Genomic DNA, 25649 nt, shown 5'->3' with positions numbered 1-25649 from the left:
GACAGCAAAAAGGTAAAACTAGGGGCTGGGGATATGGCCTAGTGGCAAGAGTGCCTGCCCTGGGTTCGATTCCCCAGCACCACATATACAGAAAATGGCCAGAAGTGGCGCTGTGGCTCAAGTGGCAGAGTGCTAGCCTTGAGCAAAAAAAGAAGCCAGGGACAGTGCTCAGGCCCTGAGCCCAAGCCCCAGGACTGGCCAAAAAAAAAAAAGGGAAAACTATGATACCATTTGAGAACACTGACATGGTTTCAACTACTCACAAACAACTGCAAAGTTCAAGTCTCCTTAAAAATCTGCAATTTGGGGCTGGGAATATGGCCTAGTGGCAAGAGTGCTTGCCTCATACACATAAAGCCCTGGGTTCGATTCCCCAGCACCACATATATAGAAAGTAGCCAGAAGTGGCACTGTGGCTCAAGTGGCAAAGTGCTAGCCTTGAGCAAAAAGAAGCCAGGGACAGTGCTCAGGCCCTGAGTCCAAGGCTCAGGACTGGTAAAAACAAACAAACAAACAAAAAATCTGCAATTTTGTTGATATATGAATTTTAATTGCATATGTACTTAGGTAAATGTTACTCAAAAGTCATATATCAAATATCAATTCTTTAGCTGTTTAGGAAACTGGGAAACCAGCACAGGGCAACTGTGGGAGATAAAATAAAAATAATACTTACAGAAGCATCATAATGCCCAGGTGGAGCAATGTAAGTTACAGTTCCTCTGTTTCTTGGGGGTAACATAATTTTGTGTTTGATAAGTGAGTTCTCATCAACAAATCCATAAATATCTCCACCAGTGATATGACTACCAACCTAGAGAATAAATACATTTATTGTTCAATGTCAGGCTGATTAATCCATTTCTACATCTTAAATCATTGTCCTTAAAATGTTAGTTCTTTAATCACAGTAGTGCATTTAAGCAAAAGTTTAAATTGTGCTTTTGAAGTTTAGTTTATTTGAAGTAAGAGTATAAAATCATTCACTTAACATTAATTTCACATTCTTTCAACAGCTTTAGAAATTCTTGGTTATAGACATACCCGTAGATTCTTGCTGGGTGTAAATTCCCATTTGATATCTCTGCTAAGAGCAGACACGTTTACTCCTCTGGGGATGTAAATACTTTGGGTTTGACTACTGATATCTGACAAAGGTCTTTGAATACCATCAAAAATAGCTCCCATAATTCCAGGACCAAGCTCTACTGATAGAGGTTTGCCAGTACGGAGTACAGGGTCACCAACAGACACACCAGCTACAAACAGTAGTTGAGGAAAACTTACAGAAAATATGTTTAAAAAGGAAATGACATTTAAGGAATTTAAACAGAAATTTACAAGCCTTTTCATTTCATAGCACCTTTTAAATTTTAGTAATATTTTCAGTGTCTTAAGATGCGACATGACTAATAATTTTATTAAAGTTACACCTAAACAATATAAATACTCTAACAACTGAGTAACCAGAAGCAGAAAATGTATAAGCTGGAAAAAAGTTATTCATTTCTGTTCTAAATAACTGCATTTCTTATCAACAGAAAAATGCATATGCCTTATTGGTCACTGTATAACATTCAAACCTTACAATCAGATTGGTAATCCATTCCACACTGATTTTTACATATTTGCCTTTTAGCAACCACAAAAACACAGCTTTACAAAGATAGGACACCACTGTAATGAAACTATTCATTATCTTAAGCTAGAAGTTCACGTAGTGTCTGACAAGCTAGCTAATATTCCTGTGTTGACCTCAAAAATTTCAAGCATTCTAGGCACCACATAAGTTTGCTATAGTTACCCAGAATGCCTATACAGATACTTGGAACCACAGAACTAAAAATAGAGGTCCAAACCTCTCAATATTTCACCATTTCAAACATACTATTAAAGAATTCCAAGACTCCTAAAAAACAAAAGTACTATCTGGACAAACAAAATCTTTTTTTTTTTTTTTTTGGCCAGTCCTGGGGCTTGGACTCAGGGCCTGAGCACTGTCCCTGGCTTCTTTTTTTTTTCCTCTCAAGGCTAGCACTCTGCCACTTGAGCCCACAGCACCACTTCTGGCCATTTTCTATATATGTGGTGCTGGGGAATTGAACCCAGAGCTTCATGTATATGAGGCAAGCACTCTTGCCACTAGGCCATATTCCCAGCCCCTGGACAAACAAAATCCTAAGAACCATGCAAGTACATTTGAAAAGGAAAATATAACCTTCTAATAAATATGGTAAATCCAGTATGTTATCTAGTATTTGTTGAAGTAAAATTCAATACAACTATTATTGAGAGCAACTTAATAACTATCAAAATTAAAGATGAATAAATTTTTATCTAGAAATAAAACTTCTGTGAATTAAACTGTAGCACTGTTAATAACAGCAAAAGATTATATTAACCAAAATTTCTATCATTAAGAGATTAATTATAATTATAGTAGACCCATGAAGGAATTCTATTTAGCTATGAAAAAAGAACTTTGAGGTGCCAGGTGCCAGTGACTCACACCTGTAATCCTACCTACTCAGGAGGCTGATATAAGGATCGCTGTTCAAAGCCAGCCTGTGCAGAAAAGTCTGTGAGACTCTTATCTCCAATTAACCACCAGGAAACCAGGGGTGGTGCTGTGGCTCAAGTAGTAGAGAGCTAGCCTTCACATCCCAGAATTCAAGCCTCATGACTAACCAAAAAAACCAAAATAAAGCAAACCAAAAAATAAACCCAAATCTTTGAAGAACTTCTGTAGAAAAAAACCCTGATACTGATCATGAAAATTTAAAATCTATACCAATCTACAATCTAAAGAACTTTTCAGTGAACACTCCTACTCTATTGTCTAGATTTTGCCATTAAAATTTTACAATATTTGATCATATTATCTACCCATCTGCTGAAATAGCTTTAAGTGGAAAAAAATAACAAAATATTGTTATGTTCCATACTACCTTGTATGAGGGAGTGACAATGTAGCTGCAGTAATGTAGTTTAAAAGCTAGAAAGATCACAATAAAAGGAACTGAAAAAAGTGGCTGTCTGTGTGTGTGTGTGTGAGAGAGAGAGAGAGAGAGAGGAGAGAAATGATCAGAGAAGACATTAAAGGTAGGGGGAATTGCTGTTATATATGTTTGCATTTATTTCAAATTTCAAATCATGAAAATGATAGCCTAATTATGGGCTAGGGGTGTATCTCAGGGGTAGAACGTGTACTTAGCCCTGGTTCCTTCGATCAGTAATATCTCTGAAAACAAAAATAAAAGGTAAATGCAATAAAGATTAAATAAAAAGTAAATGAAATGAAGTTAAATAATAGAAAAAATCCTTTTTGAATAGCCTTGTTTCATGCCTACACAAATTCTGGGTTGTTGGGTTTTTGCTGCTGCTGTTGTTTTTGTCCTTTTAAATGCCTTTGTTGTTTCTTAATTATTGGCAGTACTGGGGTTTGAACACAAAGCCTCTCAGCTGAGTGCTCTAGCATGTCCCAGGCCTTTATTTATTTAGACAATTTTATTTTAGCATCCAGTATTTATACAGGGGAAACAACTACCGGTAGCTATGCTTTTTAATTTTTTTCAATTTAGCTTTTTTTTTTTTTTTTCCCAGTTTTCTTGTGGTGCTGGGGATCCAGATCCTGTGAATGCCAGACAAGTGTTGTACCACTGGGCTGTATCCTCAGTCCAAGCATACATTTAAGAATGGCCAAAAAAGGGTGGTGGAAAAAACTTGATTAAATACCCAAAGAATTAATACTGATCTTGAGAATCAACCTAAAAAAAATCATACATCAATGTACAAAAGAGATTCTTCTTCACAAAGCTTAACTCTTATCTCTGTATTTTTCACAGAAAATTGGAAATAGGCATTATGTTTAAAACACAACACTACGGTAAGCAAATAATAGGGATTTCCTTCTACTAAAGCTGCACTATAGCAGGTCATCTGGTGCTACTCAGTAGAAAAGAGGACTACTGATTGATTTAACTATAGCTTGACTATTTTAAGCAGAAATCATGATTGTAGAATTTTAAGCAGACAAATCAACAGTTATTCCATTTGTCTTCTTCTACAATATGCATCTTTCTGGGGAAAAAAATAAATTGGATCACCCTGAAATTTGTGAAGCACCGGAACATTAAAGGCAATGAGAGTTCAGAGCACCATCCTAATTTAGTAAAATAAGAGTGCCACTTCTAAGTGTTTCTCCCCCTTCTCTTTAATATATCCCAGTATAAATCTCTTCCATGACATCAATATTTCAAGGTCCTAATGCCATTGATTAGTGCTGCTTCAATTTTGGCTTAAAATCCGTCAATTTTATCATACAGAAAGTGGCAGGGAAATTTACAACAAAAGGATACATGTTTCTTCATACACTTGAATAGTAGCCATGTCACCTTCCAGTCGAATAATCTCTCCCACCAATTCGCAATGGCCCACTCTCACCAGCTCATACATGGCTGCACCTGCCATGTTACAGGCTGTAACCACTGGAGAGAAAAAAGAATTTGGTTGACCTAAGACTCACCCACTTGGTGAATAATCACAGACAACTTTCAATATCCAATAAATTTAAAATATGCCCTTTCACATAAGATGAAATTCTTACGATGAAAATGTTCTTATAGTTTTGCATAGAGATGTATTTTTATTAATGATATAAAGAGATAAAATAAAATTGTTAGGCTAAAGGTTATTAATATAAAGAAAACTATTTTCAAATGTTTGAAGTTCCATATGCAAACTCTTCCCTGCTATTATTGGGGTACGTTCTGACCAACTCAGGTGTCATGCAGTAATAGGTTTTTGAACAATAAAAAGACTATTAAATTTGCTTAAAAGTTTTAGAATGACACACAACCACTTTCCACATTATAACTATTGCCCTTGAGAAGTAATATTTAAAAGCAACATCATCACTTTCTAATATTTTAAGCCATTGGTTCTTAAATGGAAAATGGACTGTTTGATAAACTACTGCTTCTGGTATCATAGAAAAATTTCAACATGCATCTATAAATGCTTTTAATAGTTAAATTTTGTTGACAAGGTGTTGTGCAAAAGGGGTACAATTACATAATAAGGCAGTGAGTACATTTCTTGTGACATTTTACACCCTCATTTTTCTTTCCCTTCCCTAGATCAGATAGGCATATATACAATACTCAGTGTACCAAAATCACATACAGTACTATAAATACTTTTTAAATTTAATGTTTTATTGTTATTTGTTTTATTATTTTATTGTTAATTTACTGTTTTATTGTTATTGTACAAATGTAATAGTTACATAAGTCAGGCAAAGAGTACATTTCATAATTCAGGTAATTTTTTTTACACTCACATTTTTAACAAAAAACAAGATATACAGGAAACAATAAAGACCAATAATATTAACATAAAGAGGACACCATAAAATAGCATTTGAATAATTATCAAGTTGACATGCTCAATGTTAGATGATCTCTTATGACAGAGGTATGATTCCAGTCCTATACCCACTATAAAATCTTTTTTTTTTTTTGGCCAGTCCTGGGCCTTGAACTCAAGGCCTGAGCACTGTCCCTGGCTTCCTTTTGCTCAAGGCTAGCACTCTGCCACTTGATCCACAGCACCACTTCTGGCCGTTTTCTGTATATGTGGTGCTGGGGAATTGAACCCAGGGCCTCATGTATACGAGGCAAGCTCTCTTGCCACTAGGCCATATCCCCAGCTCCCCACTATAAAATCTTTTAAGAAAAAAATTTATATAAGACAGAAATTTATGTATTTCTATTTAAAATACCTAGAAAAAACATTAATCAAATTATGAATCCTTGCTTCTGAGATGAGTATTTATTACTTACCAGGTCCTGAGACCCCATGCACAAAACCAAATGCGCTTTCATTATCTTCATCAAGTACTTTTGGTAGCTTAGAGAAATCCATCATGTTGATTTACCTAAGGCAAAAAAAAAGTTATTATTACAAACCCTAAAACAAAAGAACAAATATAGATGGCTAACCATCTTTCAGGTATTTTTGAGTTAATACTCCTTGACTTAACATCTTAACATAAAATGTGAAATAAAACTGTTACAATTCAGTTAAAAATAACCTCATTCCTCGATGCTCTGTGGTTATATATTTTTAATAATCAAATTATATCTACATGTTTCTATTCCATAGGAAATGACAAGAAGTGCTGCAGAAATTATGAAATCTTTCCAATGACTTATTCCAGTCCTACAATGTTTTCTGTCTCTATAACTTCCTTTCCAAAAACTATTAATCATTCCACATAGCCTCAAACTGCTGTGTAGGCTGTACTCTTTCTGAAGTGTTCTCCCAGGCATCTAGCTCAATAATTATTCAGGTTGCTATTCAAGGGTCACTATCTTTGTAAGTCTGATCTGTATATCTAATTAATTTGTGACATCGATGTCCTTTCCTGACTTATTTATCACTGCATTTTTCACAATGTAACTATAAACACACATACACACACACACATTCACATACACACACACATACACACATTCTATGTTGAAATTTCTCTTGGCCTTTTGGCTAAGATCAATGTGAAATTTATCTTGAAGTAGTTTTCATTTTTCAACACAGTACAAGACAGTTTAAAACATGCTCTTCAACCTCTAAACTTATAGATGTACAACCTGAAAAAACTCAATGAACTATCCATACCCAACAAAATCAGTGACCAATCTGAAAAGGCAGAGTACAGAGAAATTTCAGGGCAATGGAGTCATATTATATTATAATGAGTGAATATATACCATTTAAATAAGAGTGAGCTCTAACATAAATGATAAGACTTCAGATAATAAGAGGTAAAGAAGGTGCCTTTAACTCTAACAAGCATATTACTCTGTTGGACAATACTGGTAAAGGAGAAGGCTACCTTGTGTTTGGCAAGGGATAGATGGAAAATCTCTATACCTTCTACTCAATATTGCTATTAACCTAAAACTGCTTTAAAAATAAAGCCTGTTTTTAAAGTTACAGTTGAGTGAAAACACAGATTAAAACCATACAGAGAAATAGGAAACCTTGTAACTGGGCAGATATGAGAGGGGACATAAAAAAATGTCAATAACTTATTGATAGTATTGGTGGTGAACAGAGACTATCAGCAAGTTGGCTGCTATTCACAAAGCAAAAGAGGGTTCAAGTAGTTGTAAAGAACAAACTGAATTAGTAAAAAAAAAGGGGGGGGGCATCTACTAGCCATCAATGTCTCAATATAGCAAACAAAGACTGTATGTCTCAGTAAGAAAGAGCCAAGAAAAGAAGCAAAGAAAAAGGGAAATTAGCTTATTTGGACTTTTGGCTTCCTCAAGATGCAGAAGTCATTTAGTAAAAGGACCTGAGAAAGACATAAATACAAAGATGCAAAACAAGATTTTCTAGAAACTACAAAATTATAGAGAAAAATAAATCCTATCTAAAAAACAAACTAAAAGCAAAAGAGTTGAAGGAATGACTCAAGTAACTTCATTTCATTTTTTTTATTTAATCTTTATTGCACTTACCTTTTATTTTTGTTTTCAGAGGTACTGCTGATCGAACAAACCAGGGCTAAAGTACATGCTCTACCTCTGAGATACACCCCTAGCCCATATTTAAGCTATCATTTTCATGATTTGAAATAAATGCAAACATATATAACAGCAATTCCCCCTAGCTTTGTCTTCTCTGACCAGTTCTTTCTCTCTCTCTCTCTCTCTCTCTCTCACACACACACACACACAGTCATTTTTATAAGTTTTTGTTTTTTTATTGTCAAAGTAATGTACAGAGGGGTTACAGTTTCATACAGAAGGCAGTGAGTACATTTCTTATCAAACTTGTTACCTCCTCTTTAATTTTTCTCCTACCCTCCCCTTCCCCGGTTCCCTCCCCACCCTCCCTCGAGGTTTTTTTTGTCTTTATTTATTGTCAAAGTGATGTACAGAGAGGTTACAGTTTCATAAGTTAGGCATTGGATACATTTCTTGTGCTGTTTGTTACCTCCTCCCTCATTTCCCCCTCCCCCTTCCCCTTTCCCTCTCCCCCCATTAGTTGTTCAGTTGATTTACACTAAACAGTTTTCCAAGTATTGCTTTTGTAGTCGTTTGTCTTTTTATCCTGTGTCTCTCGATTTTGGTATTCCCTTTCACTTTCCTAGTTCTAATACCAGTATATACAGTTTCCAATGTACTCAGATAAGATACAGTGATAGTACAGGTACAACCACAGGAAGGGGATACAAGAGGATCATCTACAATAGAAGCTACGGTTTCACAAGTGGGCTAAAGACTTTAAAAAGAGACTTCTCTGATGAGGAAATGAGAATGGCTAAGAGACATATGAAAAAGTGCTCTACATCACTGGCCATAAAAGAAATGCAAATCAAAACAACACTGAGATTCCATCTCACCCCAGCAAGAATGTCCTATCTCAAGAAAACTAACAACTATAAATGTTGGAGGGGATATGGCCAAAAGGGAACCCTACTTCATTGTTAGTGGGAATGTAAACTGGTTCAGCCACTCTGGCAAGGGGTATGGAGATTCCACAGCCACTTTTTTCAGTTACTTTTTGTTGTGATCGTTCTAGCTTTTAAACTACATTACTGCAGCTACATTGTCACTCCACCCCAAGGATAGTATCAATATGCAATATTTTGTTATTTATTTTCCACTTAAAACTATTTCAGAAGATGGGTAGATAGTATGATCAGATATTGTAAAATTTTAATGGCAAAATCTAGACAATAGAGTAGGAGTGTTCACTGAAAAGTTCTTTAGATTGTAGATTAGTATTGTAGATTTTAAATTTTCATGATCAGTATCAGGTTTCTTTTTTACAAAAGTTCGTCAAAGGTGTTTGTTTTTTCAGGGGGAGGGGGGTCAATCATGAGGCTTGAATTCTGGGATGTCAAGGCTAGCTCTCTACTACTTGAGGCACAGAACCCCTTCTGGTTTCCTGGTGGTTAATTGGAGATAAGAGTCTCACAGACTTTTCTGCCCAGGCTGGCTTTGAACAGCAATTCTAAGATCTCAGCCTCCTGACTAGGTAGGATTATAGGCATGAGTCACCAGCACCCGATGTCTCAAAGTTCTTAACTTTTTTCATAGTTAAATAGAATTCCTTCATGGGTCTACTATAAGGAGGCTTTGGGTTCAATCACTAGTACTACCACTTAAAAAAAAAAATCAGTCTGCAGAAAAATCATAGATCAGGGCTGGGAATGTGGATTAGTGGTAGGTAGAGTGCTTGCCTAGCATGCATGAAGCCCTGGGTTCCATTCCTCAACACCACAAAAACAGAAAAAGCTGGAAGTGGGTCTGTGGCTCAAGAGGTAGAGTGCTAGCCTTGAGCAAAGAGAAGCCAGGGACAGTGCTAAGGCCCTGAGTCCCAAGACCCAGGACTGACAAAAAAAAAAAAAAAAAAAAAAAAGGAAAAATCAAAGATTTTCTTTGACATCAAAGAATCACTTGACAATCATCCAAACGAACTTCCTTCTTAAAGACAATTTTTCCTCTACAACACTCATGATACACAGTCATCTGTGGAAGCAGCATGAGATCTTGAGTCAGCAGACTTGGGATCACACTCTAGTTCCATTAATGACATGCTGCAGGAAAACTTGGACAAATCAAAATCTCATTATTTTAATATATCTTAAATCTCAAATCTTGTCTCTTAAATTTCTTAATATCTTTGTTTTTATAGAAAGCAAGAATAATGTCACCACTCAATTTGTGATTAAATCATAAATCTGTAATTTTTTTGTTGGTGGTGGTCACGGCTCTTGAACTCTGGCCCTGGGCACTGCCCCTGAGATCTTCAGCTCAAGGCTAGTGCTCTACTACTTTGAGTCCCAGCTCCACCTCAGGTTTTCTGGTTAATTAGAGATAAGAGCCTCATGTACTTTCCTGCCTGGGCTAGCTTTGACTCTCAATCCTCAATCTCAACCTCCTGAGTAGCTAGGATTACAGGTGTGAGCCACTGGCACTGGCTTCAAATCTGTAAATTTAAGTGTTGTTTTAGATTCCTTGCGCAATATAAAATGCTTTAAAATTTTTCATCGGCAATGCTGTTTGAAAAGCATCTCAATTTCAAAAAGTCATTTTACTTTAAAATTTTTGCTCTTAAGATTCTTTCCTCTCTAGACAATCTAAATGCATTTCCCTGTAACCTCTGTGCTCTGGCCCTCTTTCTACTTCAGCAGGCACAGAGCACATTCCCTCTCCAAGCAAGTTCTCCTTTAGTGCCTCTGCTGTCCCTTAAAAAACAATGTTTTTAGGCTGCTCACTCCCTAGGCTTCCCTTTTCTGGCAGTAGTTCATGAAATCACTATGCTTTAATGGAGCAATAAAAATAATTTTTAAAATCCAATACTGTAGTTGTTTAAGTACTGAAAAGTACCACTTCTTCTGGATGCTTTTCATTGAGAAAGAGACCAAAGTTTTGAGTCAGATAGATGGAGTTTGAATTTGTAATTGGTGGCCTGAGTAAATCAAATTCTGTCACCTCTTTGAGCCTGTTTCATCAGAAAAACCTGATAGTGTTGTGGTGATGCACCTAATAATATGCTTATTCTATGAATACATGACTGTGTATTTTCTAAAAAAATTAAAAAGTAGCTATTTGAGCCAAATCTAGTGACTTAGCCATAATGTGTATTTACCATACTTTTATTTTCTAACTCCAAAAGGATTTTTAAGCATCAATGGAACCTGCTGCTATATGGGTAGGAAATCAATGGAGTAAGATATAGTCCTTCCTCCAATTACTATCTGGCATGGTAGACAAAAGACAGGAAGTTAAAACTAGGTGACATGTTTTGTTTTTTTGCCAGTCCTGGGCCTTGGACTCAGGGCCTGAGCACTGTCCCTGGCTTCTTCCCGCTCAAGGCTAGCACTCTGCCACCTGAGCCACAGTGCCACTTCTGGCCATTTTCTGTATATGTGGTGCTGGGGAATCGAACCCAGGGCCTCGTGTATACGAGGCAAGCACTCTTGCCACTAGGCCATATCCCCAGCCGGTGACATGTATTTTCTTCTAGAACAGTATAGTAATGTTTAGAATAATGCAAAGCAAAGTAACCTACAGTAGGGCAAGATAAGCGTGATTGAGAGGTTAAACTGAAACTAAAAAGATAAAATGCCTCCTCAGACATTATATTATGTAGCAAAGCCAACAGATGGTTCAAATCTCCTGGGTGCAGGAAGGTGTTCCAAAGAGCTCATGAGGCAAAAACAGTGCCTGCTTTGATTTTTTTTGAAAGTATTTATGTACCTTCACTTTAAAACCAAACTGTGAGGCCTTCAAATGTGAGAGCAATAATTAGTAGAAATTAAATAAGTCTGTTCACAATTGAGCTGTCTTGTGCGTTTCTCAGGCTGCTAGAAATCCTAGCCACCATGGAAATTTTGAAGAACCTAGAGTTTTTAACTTTACAATTTTTAGGCATATATTACTTAATTTATGCTAAAAGTAGCAAATATTAGGAACAGTGACATTAAAGTAGAAAGAGAATCAAGAGTCTTCATGATCATTCAAAAATTTACCTGGAGATGATTTTTACTAGACCCAGAAACTATTTCATGGGAGTAGAGGTATACTCAGTGGTAAAATGCCAGCCAATGAGCAACAGTGACAGATACAGAGTTTGGTCGCACACAAAAAATAAAATTTAAAAAGAAAAAGGCAAAAGAAAAAAACATTTTCCTCTGATTAATATTCTGAAATGGAAAAAAATTATTTCTTGGTGGCGTTGAAGATGGCTCAGCTTTTCAAAAACCAGTTAAGAGAAAATATAACATTAGTAATTTAGCTTTTTTATTACAGTCTGATGATGAGCCTGGGCAAAGACACAAGACTCTACTTAAAAAATAAAAAGCAAGGGGCTGGGGATATAGCCTAGCGGCAAGAGTGCCTGCCTCGGATACACGAGGCCCTAGGTTCGATTCCCCAGCACCACATATACAGAAAACGGCCAGAAGCGGCGCTGTGGCTCAAGTGGCAGAGTGCTAGCCTTGAGCGGGAAGAAGCCAGGGACAGTGCTCAGGCCCTGAGTCCAAGGCCCAGGACTGGCAAAAAAAATAAAAATAAAAAAAATAAAAAGCAAGGGCTGGGATATAGCTCAGTGACAAAGCACTTGCCTAGCAAGTGCAACGACCTGGGTTTGATCCCCAGTACCAAAACAGAAAAAGACCAAAAAATAAAAATAAAAAGCAAAATTGGGGTGATGGTCTAGCACAAATAATAGAGCATTTGTCCAGAAAACATAGGTGCTGAGTTCAAATCCCATTACTCCACACACAAAAAAAGAAACATGTTTTCAATAATTCTATTAATATGCATGTTTTGAAAGGTGTGAAAACTGTTTTGAGGATATATTTGCAACTACTTCTCTACTGCTCTATTCATCATGTAAAATATCTACACTATAAGAAAAAGATTGGCTGCACACTGGTAATTCACACCTATAATCCTAGCTACACAGGAGGCTGAGATATGAAGATCACAATTCAAAGCGAGATCTGGCAGGAAAATCCGTTAGACTATTATCTCTAATTAACCATTAAATGGGGATAGGGGAAAGCAGAAGTAGAGTTGTGGCTCAAGTGGTAAAGCTCTAGCCATGAACACAAAAGCTCAGCATCCAGACCTTGAGTTCAAGTCCTAGGACCAGCACAAAAAAGAAAAGTTAGGCATTCACACACAATGAGACCAAAGGAGACTACTCTTAGGAGTGCATCTGATCATATAAAGTATTTATCAGTGAATAATATTTATCAATGTTTATCAAAATACATAAATATTTATCAATGAATAATATTTATCAATGAACTCCAGGAAATGGAAACAAGGATTTCTCTTTGTTGCTGTTGTTGGTTTCTTTTCTTTTTGTCTTGTCCTTTTATCTGTCTTTGGGAGAGCAAGAGAAGCAGAGAAGTGGAAGGACAAAGAGTGGACAAATGCAGCAGTAGTATTCACTAGACACTGTTGAAAATGAATTATATAACTTGGAGGTGGGAATGGGAAGGAAAAACTGTGGGAGAGTGAGGGAAGGAATGACATTGCCCAAAAAGAAATGTACTTTACCTGACTTTCATAACGGTAACTCTTCTGTATATCACCTTTATAAGAACAATTTTTTAAAAAATAAAAATTTTTAAAAATAAGAAAAAGAGGGGCTGGGAATATGGCCTAGTGGCAAGAGTGCTTGCCTCGTATACATGAGGCCCTGGGTTCGATTCCTCAGCACCACATATACAGAAAATGGCCAGAAGTGGCGCTGTGGCTCAAGCGGCAGAGTGCTAGCCTTGAGCAAAAAAGAAGCCAGGGACAGTGCTCAGGCCCTGAGTTCACGGCCTAGGACTGGCCAAAAAAAAAAAAAAAAAAAAAAAAAAGAAAAAGAGGAGTGCTTCCTTTACACAAGTAAAATTAAAATCCCATGTTACAGTGACTTGATGACTGAACAGGATGAAGCACATAACCAGTTTGATAATATGGTATAACTAATTTGTTAGCAACCCTTCCTTACCACCTAAGTCAAAATAAACATATGCTACTAAAATCTTCTCCATTACCTTTAAATGCCTATGTCTCTGTATAAGAAAGCACAGACTTTCTCTCTGAAAAACTGACTTTCAGTAAACAAATTACATTGTAAGATACATTATGTTAGAAGTTAATTATCAAGCTGGGTGATGTCAGTGGCCCACACCTGTGATCCTCGCTATTCAGGAGGCTGAGATCTGAGGATCGCAGTTCAAAGCCAGCCCAGGCAGGAAAGTCCATAAGAATCCTATCTCTAATTTAACCACCAGAAAAAGGAAAGTGGAGCTGTGGCTCAAGTGGTAGAGCGCTAGCCTTGAGCTGAAGAGCTCAGGGCCAGCACCCAGGTCCAGAGAGCTCAAGTCCCATGATGGATGGGGGAAAAAAAAAAAAGGTTCATGATCATGGTGGTTCACACCTGTAATCCTAGCTACTCAAGGGGCTAAGATCTGAAGAACATGGTTAAAGCCACCCTAGGCAGGGAAGTCTGTGAGACTCCTATCTCTAATTAGCCACCAAAACAGACAGGAAATAGAGTTGTGGCTCAAGTGATAGAGCTCCAGCCTTGAGGACAAAAGCTCAGGACAGAACCCAGGCCTGGAGCCTAGCCACATAGACTCCTCCCCTCCAAACCTCTCCCATCCCAAAGTTAATCCTCAGCCAAGCCCGGTAGATTATACTTCTGCTACTCAGGAGGCATAGATTAGGAAGATCATAATTAGAAGCCAGAAGGGCAAAAAGTTATTGAGACATAATCTCAACCAATAAGCCAAAAGTGGCTTGGAGCATGCCTATTAATTCAAGGTACTCAGGAGGTGTAAGTAATTGGAGTGTAAAGCTGAGCAATGAAAGGATGAAATGCATGTGGCGAAGAGCCAAACATTTGGAAACTAAATAAAGTAAAAAAACTGCTGGAGCATGTGGTAGAGTGCTGTCAAAATTGGGTTAATTTAATCCAAAATCTCTGCAATAAAAAGTCTGTAACATGATTTAACACTACATGAAAATTTTATAGACTATGTAATAACTGCTTAACTACAAATACAATGCTATTCTTGCTGTTCTCCATCATGTAAAAGTAAATGAATAAATATTGGGATCAGAGGTATAGTTCAGTGGCTGAGCACTTGACTAACATTCTAGAGACTCTGAGTTCAATCACCAGCACAAGTTGAGACAAACAAGCAAACAAATAAATCCAGCTCCCCAAAACTGGAAAATATCTACTACATACTTCCATGAAAAGTATGACATAGTTTCATTTATAGAAAAATTGGTTTAATTACATTAAGACAGCATTTCAAAGCCAGCCCAGAAGAAAGTCTGTGAGACTCTTATCTACAATTACCAAAAAAGATGAAAGTAGAGCTGTGGCTCAAGTGGTAGAGCATTAGTCTTGAGCTTTTAAAAATGCTCAGGGGGCTGGGGATATGGCCTAGTGGCAAGAGAGCTTGCCTCGTATACATGAGGCCCTGGGTTCGATTCCCCAGCACCACATATACAGAAAATGGCCAGAAGTGGCACTGTGGCTCAAGTGACATGCTAGCCTTGAGCAAAAGGAAGCCAGGGACAGTGCTCAGGCCCTGAGTCCAAGGCCCAGGACTGGCCAAAAAATAAATAAATAAATAAATAAAATAAAAATGCTCAGGGACAGTACCCAGGTCCTGAGTTCAAGTCCCAGGACTGGCACAAAAAAGTATCCCTCCCAAAAAAGCCTCCCAAAGTAAAATAACATAATTTTGCTATAGCACAGGAAAAATCCAGAAGGCAGCACAGGCAATCAACTGATTAATGAGTCATCAGCCTCTCCCACAGGCACTGCGGAACACAGTGGCAAATAACAGGAGGCCACATTTATTTTCCTTCGACTTTATAAGGTAGACTCCATATACTCCAAGTGGCTATTGTTAGTGTACCATACCTAGAAATGTCACTATTCCAGAAATAGTTCATTTTACTACTGGAGTTTTAGACGCTGCTGCTGTCTGAACAAGGATAAATACTAAAGTTCCAAGGCAATACATATTTTGGTATGGGGGATAGGGGGGTGGGACTTGAACTCTGGGCCTGGGCCCTGTCCCAGAGCTCTATCACCTCAAGGCTAGTGCTCTACCACTTGAGCCACAGTACCACTTCAGATTTTCTGGTGGTTAACTGGAGAGAAGAGTCTCATGGATTTTCTTACCTGGTCTGGCCTTGAATTGAGATCCTCAGCTTGGATTACAGACATGAGCCACCAGTGCCCAGCAGCAATATGTATTTAAGTACAGAATTCTAAATCACTTCTTGAGTAATAAAATATTACTCTAATGTGGCACTTTAAATTACATTTTATCTAATTCATTAACGGCTATTTTAGGAAATCATTGTGGGTTTTGGTGGTGGTGGTGGTGATTGGGGCCTCACACTTGCTAGTTAGGCCTCCACCACTGAGGTATACTTATGTCTCTTTTCTGCTCTCATTATTTTAAGACACTGTTTCTCTTCTCTCTCAGGCCCATTCCAGGACTATGATCTCCCTAGTTTAGGCTTCTCATCATGGCTAATATGACAGGTGTGCAATACCAATGTATAGTTTCTTCCTGTGAAATGAAGTCATGTAGATTTTTTCTGTCTGGTTGGCCTGGAACTAGAACCCTCCTGCATAGCTGATGCCTAGCTAGAAATCAGTGGGGGTTTTTTTTGTTGTTGTTGTTTACAAAGCACAAATAATCCAGTACATTACAATCAAATGCCTTTGTGTGTACATGTGCTGGTATTGAAAACTGAACTCAAAACCTCATACTCTCACTTGGCTTTTCCAACTCTATGTACTATTTGAGCCACATCTCCTCTCCCCTGGCTTTTTGTTTTCCCCAGAGATAAAGTATCTGAAGACTTTTGTGCTCTAAATCTCAGATCTCAGCCTCCTGAGTAGCTAGGATTATAGCTGTGAGGTAGTATCAAGTACCAAGGAATTTATTTTCTATTATTTTTAACTGCACAAATTCATGAGTACTACATGATAGTCAATATATATAAACAGTATGTAATGATCAAATCAGGACAGTTAATATTTCCATCTCCATTTTTTTTCTTTAAATGTTTGAGACAGGTTCTCACTATCTAGCCCATGATCTAACTCATGGCCCTTAACTCATGACCCTGCTACCTCAGCCTTATGCATGCTAAAGTTACAGATGTGAACCCTTCATGCTAGACCTCCATTTCCTTATTTTCATTCACAAATTACCTCCTTAGATAAGGATCTCCTAACTATGCTTAACATATTTGTACTTGGTAAGTTATAGGATAGGTAAAATTCCAACTGATAACATTATATTACGTTATATTATAAAGCATAATATTATATAAGCTAACCATTTTATGAAGTACTTCTCCTACTCAATTCTGTCAAACCTGTAACTATAAACTTCCTCAGAGATCCTGAACTAGATAGATGTACTGGATATACCCTGAAAATGTCACGGAATAAACTGAATTAAACTCCATGAAAATTTAAAACTCCTACTCCTTAAAAGACTTTGTTACAGTCTCAAAGAAAATACTGACAAGGGGCTGGGGATATGGCCTAGTGGCAAGAATGCCTGCCTCATATACATGAGGCCCTGGGTTCAATTCCCCAGCACCACATATACAGAAAATGGCCAAAAGTGGCGCTGTGGCTCAAGTGGCAGAGTGCTAGCCTTGAGCAAAAAGAAGCCAGGGACAGTTCAGGAAAATCTTAAACCTATCTTGATTGAAATGTCCTTGTATGAGGCATACCAGGCCAAACTCTAATATTTTGGATATTAAAGATTCAGTGGCTCATTTGGAAAACGTATATAGAGGGTAAAATTCTTTTTAGACTGTTATCATTTGAGGCAGAATTAGTTTATAATAAACAATTGTTGACAGGCTGATTTTCTCTACTTACTGCTACTCCCAACCATCCCTATTCCCAGTACATTATCTTTGGGAGGATGAGATCATATTAAGACACACACACTCCAATGAATAATAGCAAACACTATAAAGCCACATTCAAGTACTATAGGTATATTGGGTGGGAGATGTGAACTGATTTTATTGTTTTAAAGTGTTTGCTTTGATCACATTGAAGACTTTGGTGTCAATCAGCCTAACTCAAATTTATAATTCTGGAATCTCAATGAAAAAAACTTCCATGTAAATCAGATAAGGAGTATTTCAAGTTACCTTTTCAAGTATGTAAAATACCTAAATGTTATGGGACTAGCATCATGGACCAAATAGCAGATTGCTTTTCAAGGCCCTGAGGTCAACCCTCAGTAGTACTGGGGGAAAAAAAAATCTGAACATTTTCAAAATCATTCTTTCTGTTATTCACTGTACACATAAGACATGTACAAACATACGTTTATACTCGTGTGTTAGTGTGGATACGCTCTTTTCTTTACCTTTTTGCTTAGTTCCTGCATTTAGGAGGCAGAGACAAGTTCAAGGCCAGCCTGGACTACATAACAATAACTTGTCTCAAAAACAAAACAAACAAACAAAAAGGGCCCTCCAAAGTCCCTCAAAACAAACTATAACTTTCTACATTTTTATGATGCCAGAAATAGTAATAATAATAAATTAGAAGCAATAAACACTAAAAATATACAATTCAAACCTGAAAATGTTTATAATATAATATTCTACCAATTCTAAGCTGGCTGCTGGTAGTCAAAGCCTGTAATCCTAGTTACTTGGGAGGCTGAGAACTAGAAGATAAAAGGTCGAGGCCAGCCCAGACAGAAATGTTCACAAGATCCTGTTCTCAGCTTACGAGTGGGTGCAATAAGGGTGTGACTCTCATCCCAAACTAAACATGAGGCAGAGACTGGGAACAACCAGGTTCCATGCCAGCTTGGGCAGCAAAGTTAAGAGGCTCCATCTCAAAGAAAGAAGCAGGGTGTGGTGGCATGTGCCTGTCATCCTAAACTATTGAGGAAACAAAATGGCTGGACACAAGGGTTCTTAACTGTCACCACAGCGAAAAAGGGAACCACAAATAGAGGATCAAAGTCCAGGCTGGCCTGGGTATAAAGCAAGACCCTGTGTCAAAAATAATACAAGAGGGCTGGGGATATGGCCTAGTGGCAAGAGTGCTTGCCTCCTATACATGAGGCCCTGGGTTCAATTCCCCAGCACCACATATACAGGAAATGGCTAGAAGTGGCGCTGTGGCTCAAGTGGCAGGGTGCTAGCCTTAAGCAAAAAGAAGCCAGGGACAGTGAGTCCAAGCCCCAGAACTGGCCAAAAAAAAAAAAATAATAATAATGCAAGAAGCAACTGTCAGAATGGCTCAAGTGGCAGAATGCCTGCTTAGAAAGCATGGGGTCCTGTGTTCAAACCCCAGTAACCATATACACACACACACACACACACACGGTGTGAAGTTTAATGTATATAACTGTAAAAAAAAGTGAATTTCAAATAAAGCATTAGATAATTTTATTAGTAGTAAAAACTAATTTTTGTGTTTGTGTGCTTATAGTACAACTTGAACTCAAGGCCTGGGCATTACAGTCCCTGAGCTTTTTGGCTCAAGGCGAGCACTTTACCACATGAGCCACAGCTCTACTTCTTCTTTTTTTTTTTTTTTTCACTGCTTAGAGATGAGAGTCTCACAGACTTCCCTCCTCCAACTGGCTTTGAACCACCATCCTCAGATCTCAGTCTCCTCAGTAGCTAGGATTACAGGAGTAAGCCACCAGCACCAGGCAGTAGCAACTAATCTTAAAGCTGCTTTTAATACTTTCAGGTAAAAGTAAAAATCTGTTCCAACAAAAATATATGTTCATGGGGCTGGGAATATGGCCTAGTGGCAAGAGTGCTTGCCTTGTATACATGAGGCCCTGGGTTCGATTCCTCAGCACCACATATACAGAAAATGGCCAGAAGTGGCGCTGTGGCTCAAGTGGCAGAGTGCTAGCCTTGAGCAAAACGAAGCCAGGGACAGTGCTCAGGCCCTGAGTCCAAGCCCCAGGACTGATAAAAAAATATATATATATATGTATATATATATATGTTCATTTTAGTTGCCTCTAGATAACACAATACTTTATTTTATATATACATTATTTATATACACATATATACATTATTCTATACACTAAATATAAAAGGAATATTTATATAAACAGAAGACTTGCATTTTACACTACGAAAAGAGACTAGAAAAACTTACTAGTCACTATCCTTAATAAAAGCATAAAAATGACTAAGTTCCTTCACATTTATGATAATAAAGCTGACATTAGAATATTCAACAGTCTTTTAACAAAATACTCTGCTTAATGCAATAAGATACTTTTGTGAGGCTTAAAATGAAACATACTGATAGCTGTACTTCAGTAACTATTTAATTGACTGACATTTTTCACTGCAAAGCCATGAATTATTATGTCTTTGTTCTTGTTTTTTGCCAGTCCTGGGGCTTGAACTCAGGTCCTGCGCACTGTCCCTGGCTTCTTTTGCTCAAGGCTAGCACTCTACCACATGAGCCACAGCACTACTTCTGGCTTTATCTATATATGTGGCGCTGAGGAATCAAACCCAGGGCTTCATGTATGCGAGGCAAGTACTTTACCACTAGGCCGTATTCCCAGTCCCCATGAATTCTTATGAGTTATCAATTTATGTAAGAAATAATTTTATCCTAGTTCATGTTGTTATTGTTCCCTATGCTCCTTTTATGATTTCATGAGGATAAAATTAAGATATAAAGACACTTTTTTTTTTTTTTTTTTTTGCCAGTCATGGGGCTTGGACTCAGGGCCTGAGTACTGTCCCTGGCTTCTGTTTGCTCAAGGGTAGCTCTCTGCCACTTGAGCCACAGCGCCACCTCTGGCCATTTTCTGTATATGTGGTGCTGGGGAATTGAACCCAGGGCTTCATGTATGCGAGGCAAGCACTCTTGCCACTAGGTCATATCTCCAGCCCCAAGACACATATTTTTAAAGGCAAAAACTCTTAAGGTTAAAACTCAAAAGTTCGGGGCGGCGAATATGGCCTAGTGATAGAGTGTCCTAGGTCATACAGCTATTAGGAAGTATAGCTACAATGGATACCTAGATTTCTATGATTGGAAATTCTTTCATGTAAAGTCTGCACTCTCTTAGTTTACTTTCATCATTTAGTTTAAAAAATAGGTTATATAGGGTTATCTTACTTAAACCTACCCTTGAAAGTGTGTGTGTGTGTGTGTCTGTCTGTGTGTCTGTCTGTCTGTCTATGTCAGTGTGTGCACTAGTCCTGGGACTTGAAATCAGACTTGGGCACTGTCCTTTGGGCTTTTTCACTCAAGATTAGTGCTCTACCACTTGAGCTACAACTCCACTTCCAGCTTTTGTTGCTGTTGTTAATTGGAGCCTGGGCTGGATTCAAACTGTGATTCTCAACTCTCAGTCTCCTGAGTGGCTAAGATTACAGCCTTAAAAAAAGCCGCACATGTCCAGCTGAAGGTTTCTTTTTACAGTTATTTTTACTAGCATACATTTGTTTCATTGTGGCATGTACACAATGTATCCTTTACCCCTCAACTATCCTCACTCTCCTGAGCTTTTGCTTCTTAAAACAGTATCAACAGGTTTCATTGTTCTGTTTTCATATAGGCAAATAAACTACATAGATGATACTCATCCTCATTCACCCTCTTCATTAGCCCTCTCCCCTCCTATGGGTGCATACTGGCTTCTCCCATCAAAGTCTGAAAGCTTCTAGGTTTCAAACCCTAGCCTGAACTTCACTTGAAATTTGCATAGGACCAGGGTGTTATAGCTGGAATTGAAGAGCCACTTGTATTGTACATACTGTCTTCATTTAGTAATATTCACCTCTCTCCCCTTTCCTTCTATATTGGGATGACAACTGCACTTATTAGTATATTTACATGCTGTGGAAATACATTGGTAACTGCACTAATAAAACTCATGAGGTTTATATCCATTCTGACTATAATTTGGGAAATTGCTACTTCTGCCATTTAAAAAATTATATTTAAAATCTAAAAACCTAGTATACAACCTTAGAAGGAAATATGATCTCATGGAGCTAAGGTGGTTTGCAGTTTAATCTCCTCGTCTGACTGTTCAACATTCATTCAATAAGCAACCTATCAGGCAGTTTGGTGTTCTTGTGAAGACGACACAACAATGAAGAGGTAATCCTTGAACTCTTAGGAGCTTTATAGTTCAGCCAATAAAAATGTGCCAAGAAGCAAAAAGAGAGTAGTAAACTGTGTAGTAGTCTAAGGACTGAGTGGCTACCTGATCCCAAGGTAAAAGAATGAGTTCTTAGTGATGATAATCTGTAAATTGAAAACAAGAAAGATTTTAGAGTAAGAACACAAAAGGAGTTCTTACATGTTATTTAGTGGTGGGATACTGCACAATTTCCTAAATAAATGTTAAGATTCCTATGTTAGAACAGTTGTAAACTTGTCTCAGAAATGTCTCACAATGGGCTGGGAATGTGACTTAGCGGTAGAGTGCTTGCCTAGCACGCATGAAGCCCTAGGTTCAATTCCTCAGTACAACATAAACAGAAAAAACTGCAAGTGGCACAGTGGGTCAAGTGATAGAGTGCTAGCCTTCAGCAAAAGGAGCTCAGGGACAGTGCTCGGGCTCTGAACTGTCTCAGGACTGGCAATCAATCAATCAATCAATAAATGAATGAATGAAGGGGCTGGGAATATGGCCTAGTGGCAAGAGTGCTTGCCTCCTACACATGAAGCTCTGGGTTCGATTCCCCAGCACCACATATATGGAAAACGGCCAGAAGGGGCGCTGTGGCTCAGGTGGCGGAGTGCTAGCCTTGAGCGGGAAGAAGCCAGGGATGGTGCTCAGGCCCTGAGTCCAAGGCCCAGGACTGGCCAAAAATAAATAAATTTAAATAAAATAAATAAATAAATAAATAAATAAATGAAGAGGCTGGGAATATGGCCTAGTGGCAAGAGTGCTTGCCTCGCATACATGAAGCCCTGGGTTCGATTCCCCAGCACCACATATATAGAAAACGGCCAGAAGTAGCTCAAGTGGCAGAGTGCTAGCCTTGAGCAAAAAGAAGGCAGGGACAGTGCTCAGGCCCTGAGTCCAAGGTCCAGGACAAAAAAAAAAAAAAAGAAAGAAAGAAAAAGAAAAGCCTTACAAACTTCTAATCATAAATCCTGTTTATGTAAGTGTGAGACAGAGAGATGGAGCTTAATAAGAGTGTGAATGAGAGAGAGCAAGCAAGTGAGAAAGGATATGAGAATATCCCAGTCTTCATTGCCACTCATCTTCAAATTTTCAATAGTCTGTTACTGCTTTCCTAAGTTCCTTAAAACTGGAGAAATTGTGAAGTAAAACTGCAGACTCATTCAACATCTTTTATACTGCGATTTTCCCTCTCTAGTACTCAGTGCTTTATTTTAAATTTATTTTTTAATTAATTTATTTATTGTCAAAGTAATGTACAGAGGGGTTATAGTTTCATATGTAAGGTAGTGAGTTTATTTCTTATCAAACTTGTTACCTTCTCCCTTGTTTTTCTCCCACCATCCCCCTTCTCAATTGCACCCCCCCCCCACAGGTGTACAATTAATTGGTTTACAGAATATTGTCTTGTAAGTATTGCTGTTGCATTGGTTTGTCTCTTACCCTTGGTAGCTCCTTTTCTCTTGCCTAAGTAAGTGCACCTGGACAGAACTGGTTTGTGCAGAGTTAAGGAATTCTTGTTTGATGGAATGTCACGGGGACAGGAAACAACACTAAACTAACAAACACACTCTCTCTCTCTTTCTCTCTCTCTCTCTCCTGGGACCAAAGAACCTTATTCTGGAGAAAAGTAATGGATAACATACTATATTTAATTTATAATAGGCAGTGTCTATATAAATATATCAATAGATTAGTTATTCTCCAGTAAGGGTATAAGTATAAAATACTAAAATTGAAAAATCTATCAATTATTATATAATAGTTTTGCTGGTCCTGGGACTTTAAGTGTGTCTCAATTTATCACTCAAAGATGATTCCATATTCCTCAATTTTCAGCTGACTTTTTAACAGGTTGTACCATTACATTGATAAGGATACTAAATTTTAACTGAGAATATGATTTTTCATATTAAGAAAATATGTAATCTAAAATTTTAAAAATCAAGGCTGTAATTTTGTAAGGTCTTTCAACTTAAAACAAAGAACCAAAGGACTTTCTAAGTTTGCAGCACAAACAAAAGAGTTTAGCCTCAAACTGAACAACATTCTTTTCAAAAACACATTGTTTGGGGTCAAAACATTGGCTAATAGGTTACATATAAAATGGCGATACACTGGTTGGACAAAAATCCTGGCTAAACAAATTTTGTATTTTGACAAAATACTATCCAAAAATACCAGAAGAGGTCACCTGGAGTTTTATGAAAGGGGAGAGCTAAGGAGGAACATAATTACTTACCAGTTGAGACTACTAAGTTGGTCAAGGATGACTGTAAATGGCAATTAAGTACGATTTTTAGGGGATGATAGCAATGCAAAAGATGCCAAAGGCAGAAAAGAAGTAAGCAACATGCATATGTCGCCTTTAAGTTACAGTTTAGAAAAAGTGATTCAATTTATTTTCAGTTCAATCAGATTCCCAAGAATTACTTCCCTTTCAGGAAAATCTAGTCACTTTTCCATAAACCAGCCTAGGCCTTCCACTTGCCAATCCGGCCAACACCACCTTTCCTTGCTTGCCTTTTCATTCAATGGAGACTGTCGCATTAACACCCCCGTTTTGAGCATAGTGGATGTTTGTTTCTTCAATGTCTTTTCTTCTATACCCTGCTTTTAACCTTCCCATACCTGGGCTCACTCAAAGCACCTCTATGGCAAAAAAAAAAAAAAAAGACAGATACAACCTCTTGTGATTACTGAGAGTAGATCCGTGAGGAAGCTTTTCAGTGACTCTGCAGTGAGGGCCATTATCAGTGACATTCCCTCCTCAGCCAGTCTCACCAGACACGGCTCTGCCTCCCAGGTTTTGCCTGTCTTCCTGCTCACCCCACTAAAAACGTTGGCTTAAAAAACTGAGCATTAGGGAATGGGACGTGGAAGCTTGTTGCAGACCAACCCGAGGAATGGCCGAAGTAATTCTACTACACGAAGCTCCAAAGAGTCCAAGTCGGAACCATAATGGCCGCACTCACCCTCAAACCCAAGAAAGGTGGACGTCTCCACCTCCCCAGGTAGAAGGGGGTCGATTACAACGAAGGGTCCGGGGATCAAGAGACCTGGAAGAATAAATGAGCTCCAAACCGACGCAGAGTGACAGCGGGAAGGGTCCTGACACCCAAGCAGCGAAGGCCACCGTTCTCCCTTTCCCTTCTTCACCTCCACCCACCCCAACTATTACCCATCCCCAAGTCGCCAGTTACCGGCCGCCGCTCACCTGCAGAGGCGCGAGGTGTCAGGACTGCACCGACCTCCGGACCCAGAGGCTCTGTCACCGCGGGAGGGGAAGTCTTCAGCAGCGGGGGGCGGGGCGGGCTGGACAGTCACGTGAGCCCCGAGCCCCGCCCCCCCACCCTAGCGCGGTGCATCTCGGGGGTTTGCACCTCCGTAGACCGCCAGGACGTTAGTTCTTTCGTAAATTAGGAGTAAACATTTTCCCTCCTCTTCTTTTTTTTTTTTTTTTTTTTTTACAAAAGCTGTGTGGTCGAGTATACGGCAAAAGACGAGGATGGCAAGGGTTGAAGTGCATTGCTAAGGAAGTGACGTTTAAGCCACAAGCTAGGGGCCGGAAACGGCGATGGAGTTCCGTTCCCCCCCAGCGGTAAAATCCCAGGCTGTGAAGCTAATCACGTGATGCCAAAACTTGTGGCGTGCTGGAGGGCGGCCGAGACATCTGGCCGGTTGATAAAAGTGCTCGCTTTCAAAGCACACCCGAGTGTCCCCACCGACTTCTTTACACTTAGGGAAATCAAGTGTTACAAATCCCTGTGAAGGAGCCAAGAGCGTTTGAAGGTCACTCTGGGAGACGACCGACTAGAAACGACGGGGTGGGGGAAAGAATTGTTTTTTTTTGCGGATGTGGGAGAAGAGAAGGAAGGGTTGGAAAAATCCGGATTTGACC

General features: G+C 38.6%; 1 protein-coding gene across 2 annotated transcripts in view; it reads right to left on the bottom strand.

Moving 5' to 3' along the window:
- Atp6v1a (ATPase H+ transporting V1 subunit A) overlaps window positions 1-25081 on the bottom strand; it is a 51700-nt gene extending 26619 nt beyond the window's left edge. Inside the window, exons 1-5 of one of the 2 annotated variants that reach the window (XM_048346634.1) lie at window positions 24966-25081; window positions 5844-5938; window positions 4359-4487; window positions 1045-1259; window positions 677-814 (exon numbers count right to left, since the gene is read on the bottom strand). In XM_048346634.1, the coding sequence (XP_048202591.1) occupies window positions 677-814; window positions 1045-1259; window positions 4359-4487; window positions 5844-5928 (567 nt within the window). In that variant the 5' untranslated portion in view covers window positions 5929-5938; window positions 24966-25081. Of the gene's footprint in view, window positions 1-676; window positions 815-1044; window positions 1260-4358; window positions 4488-5843; window positions 5939-24951 lie in introns of both variants that reach the window. The other variant, XM_048346635.1, reaches the window with a different exon arrangement.
- Window positions 25082-25649: the final 568 nt, after the last annotated feature.

The sequence above is a fragment of the Perognathus longimembris genome, chromosome 5, assembly GCF_023159225.1.
Source record: "Perognathus longimembris pacificus isolate PPM17 chromosome 5, ASM2315922v1, whole genome shotgun sequence".
NCBI classification, from domain to species: Eukaryota; Metazoa; Chordata; class Mammalia; order Rodentia; family Heteromyidae; genus Perognathus; species Perognathus longimembris.
Note: the sequence above shows the minus strand (reverse complement) of the source record. Positions and strands in the feature narration are given on the sequence as shown.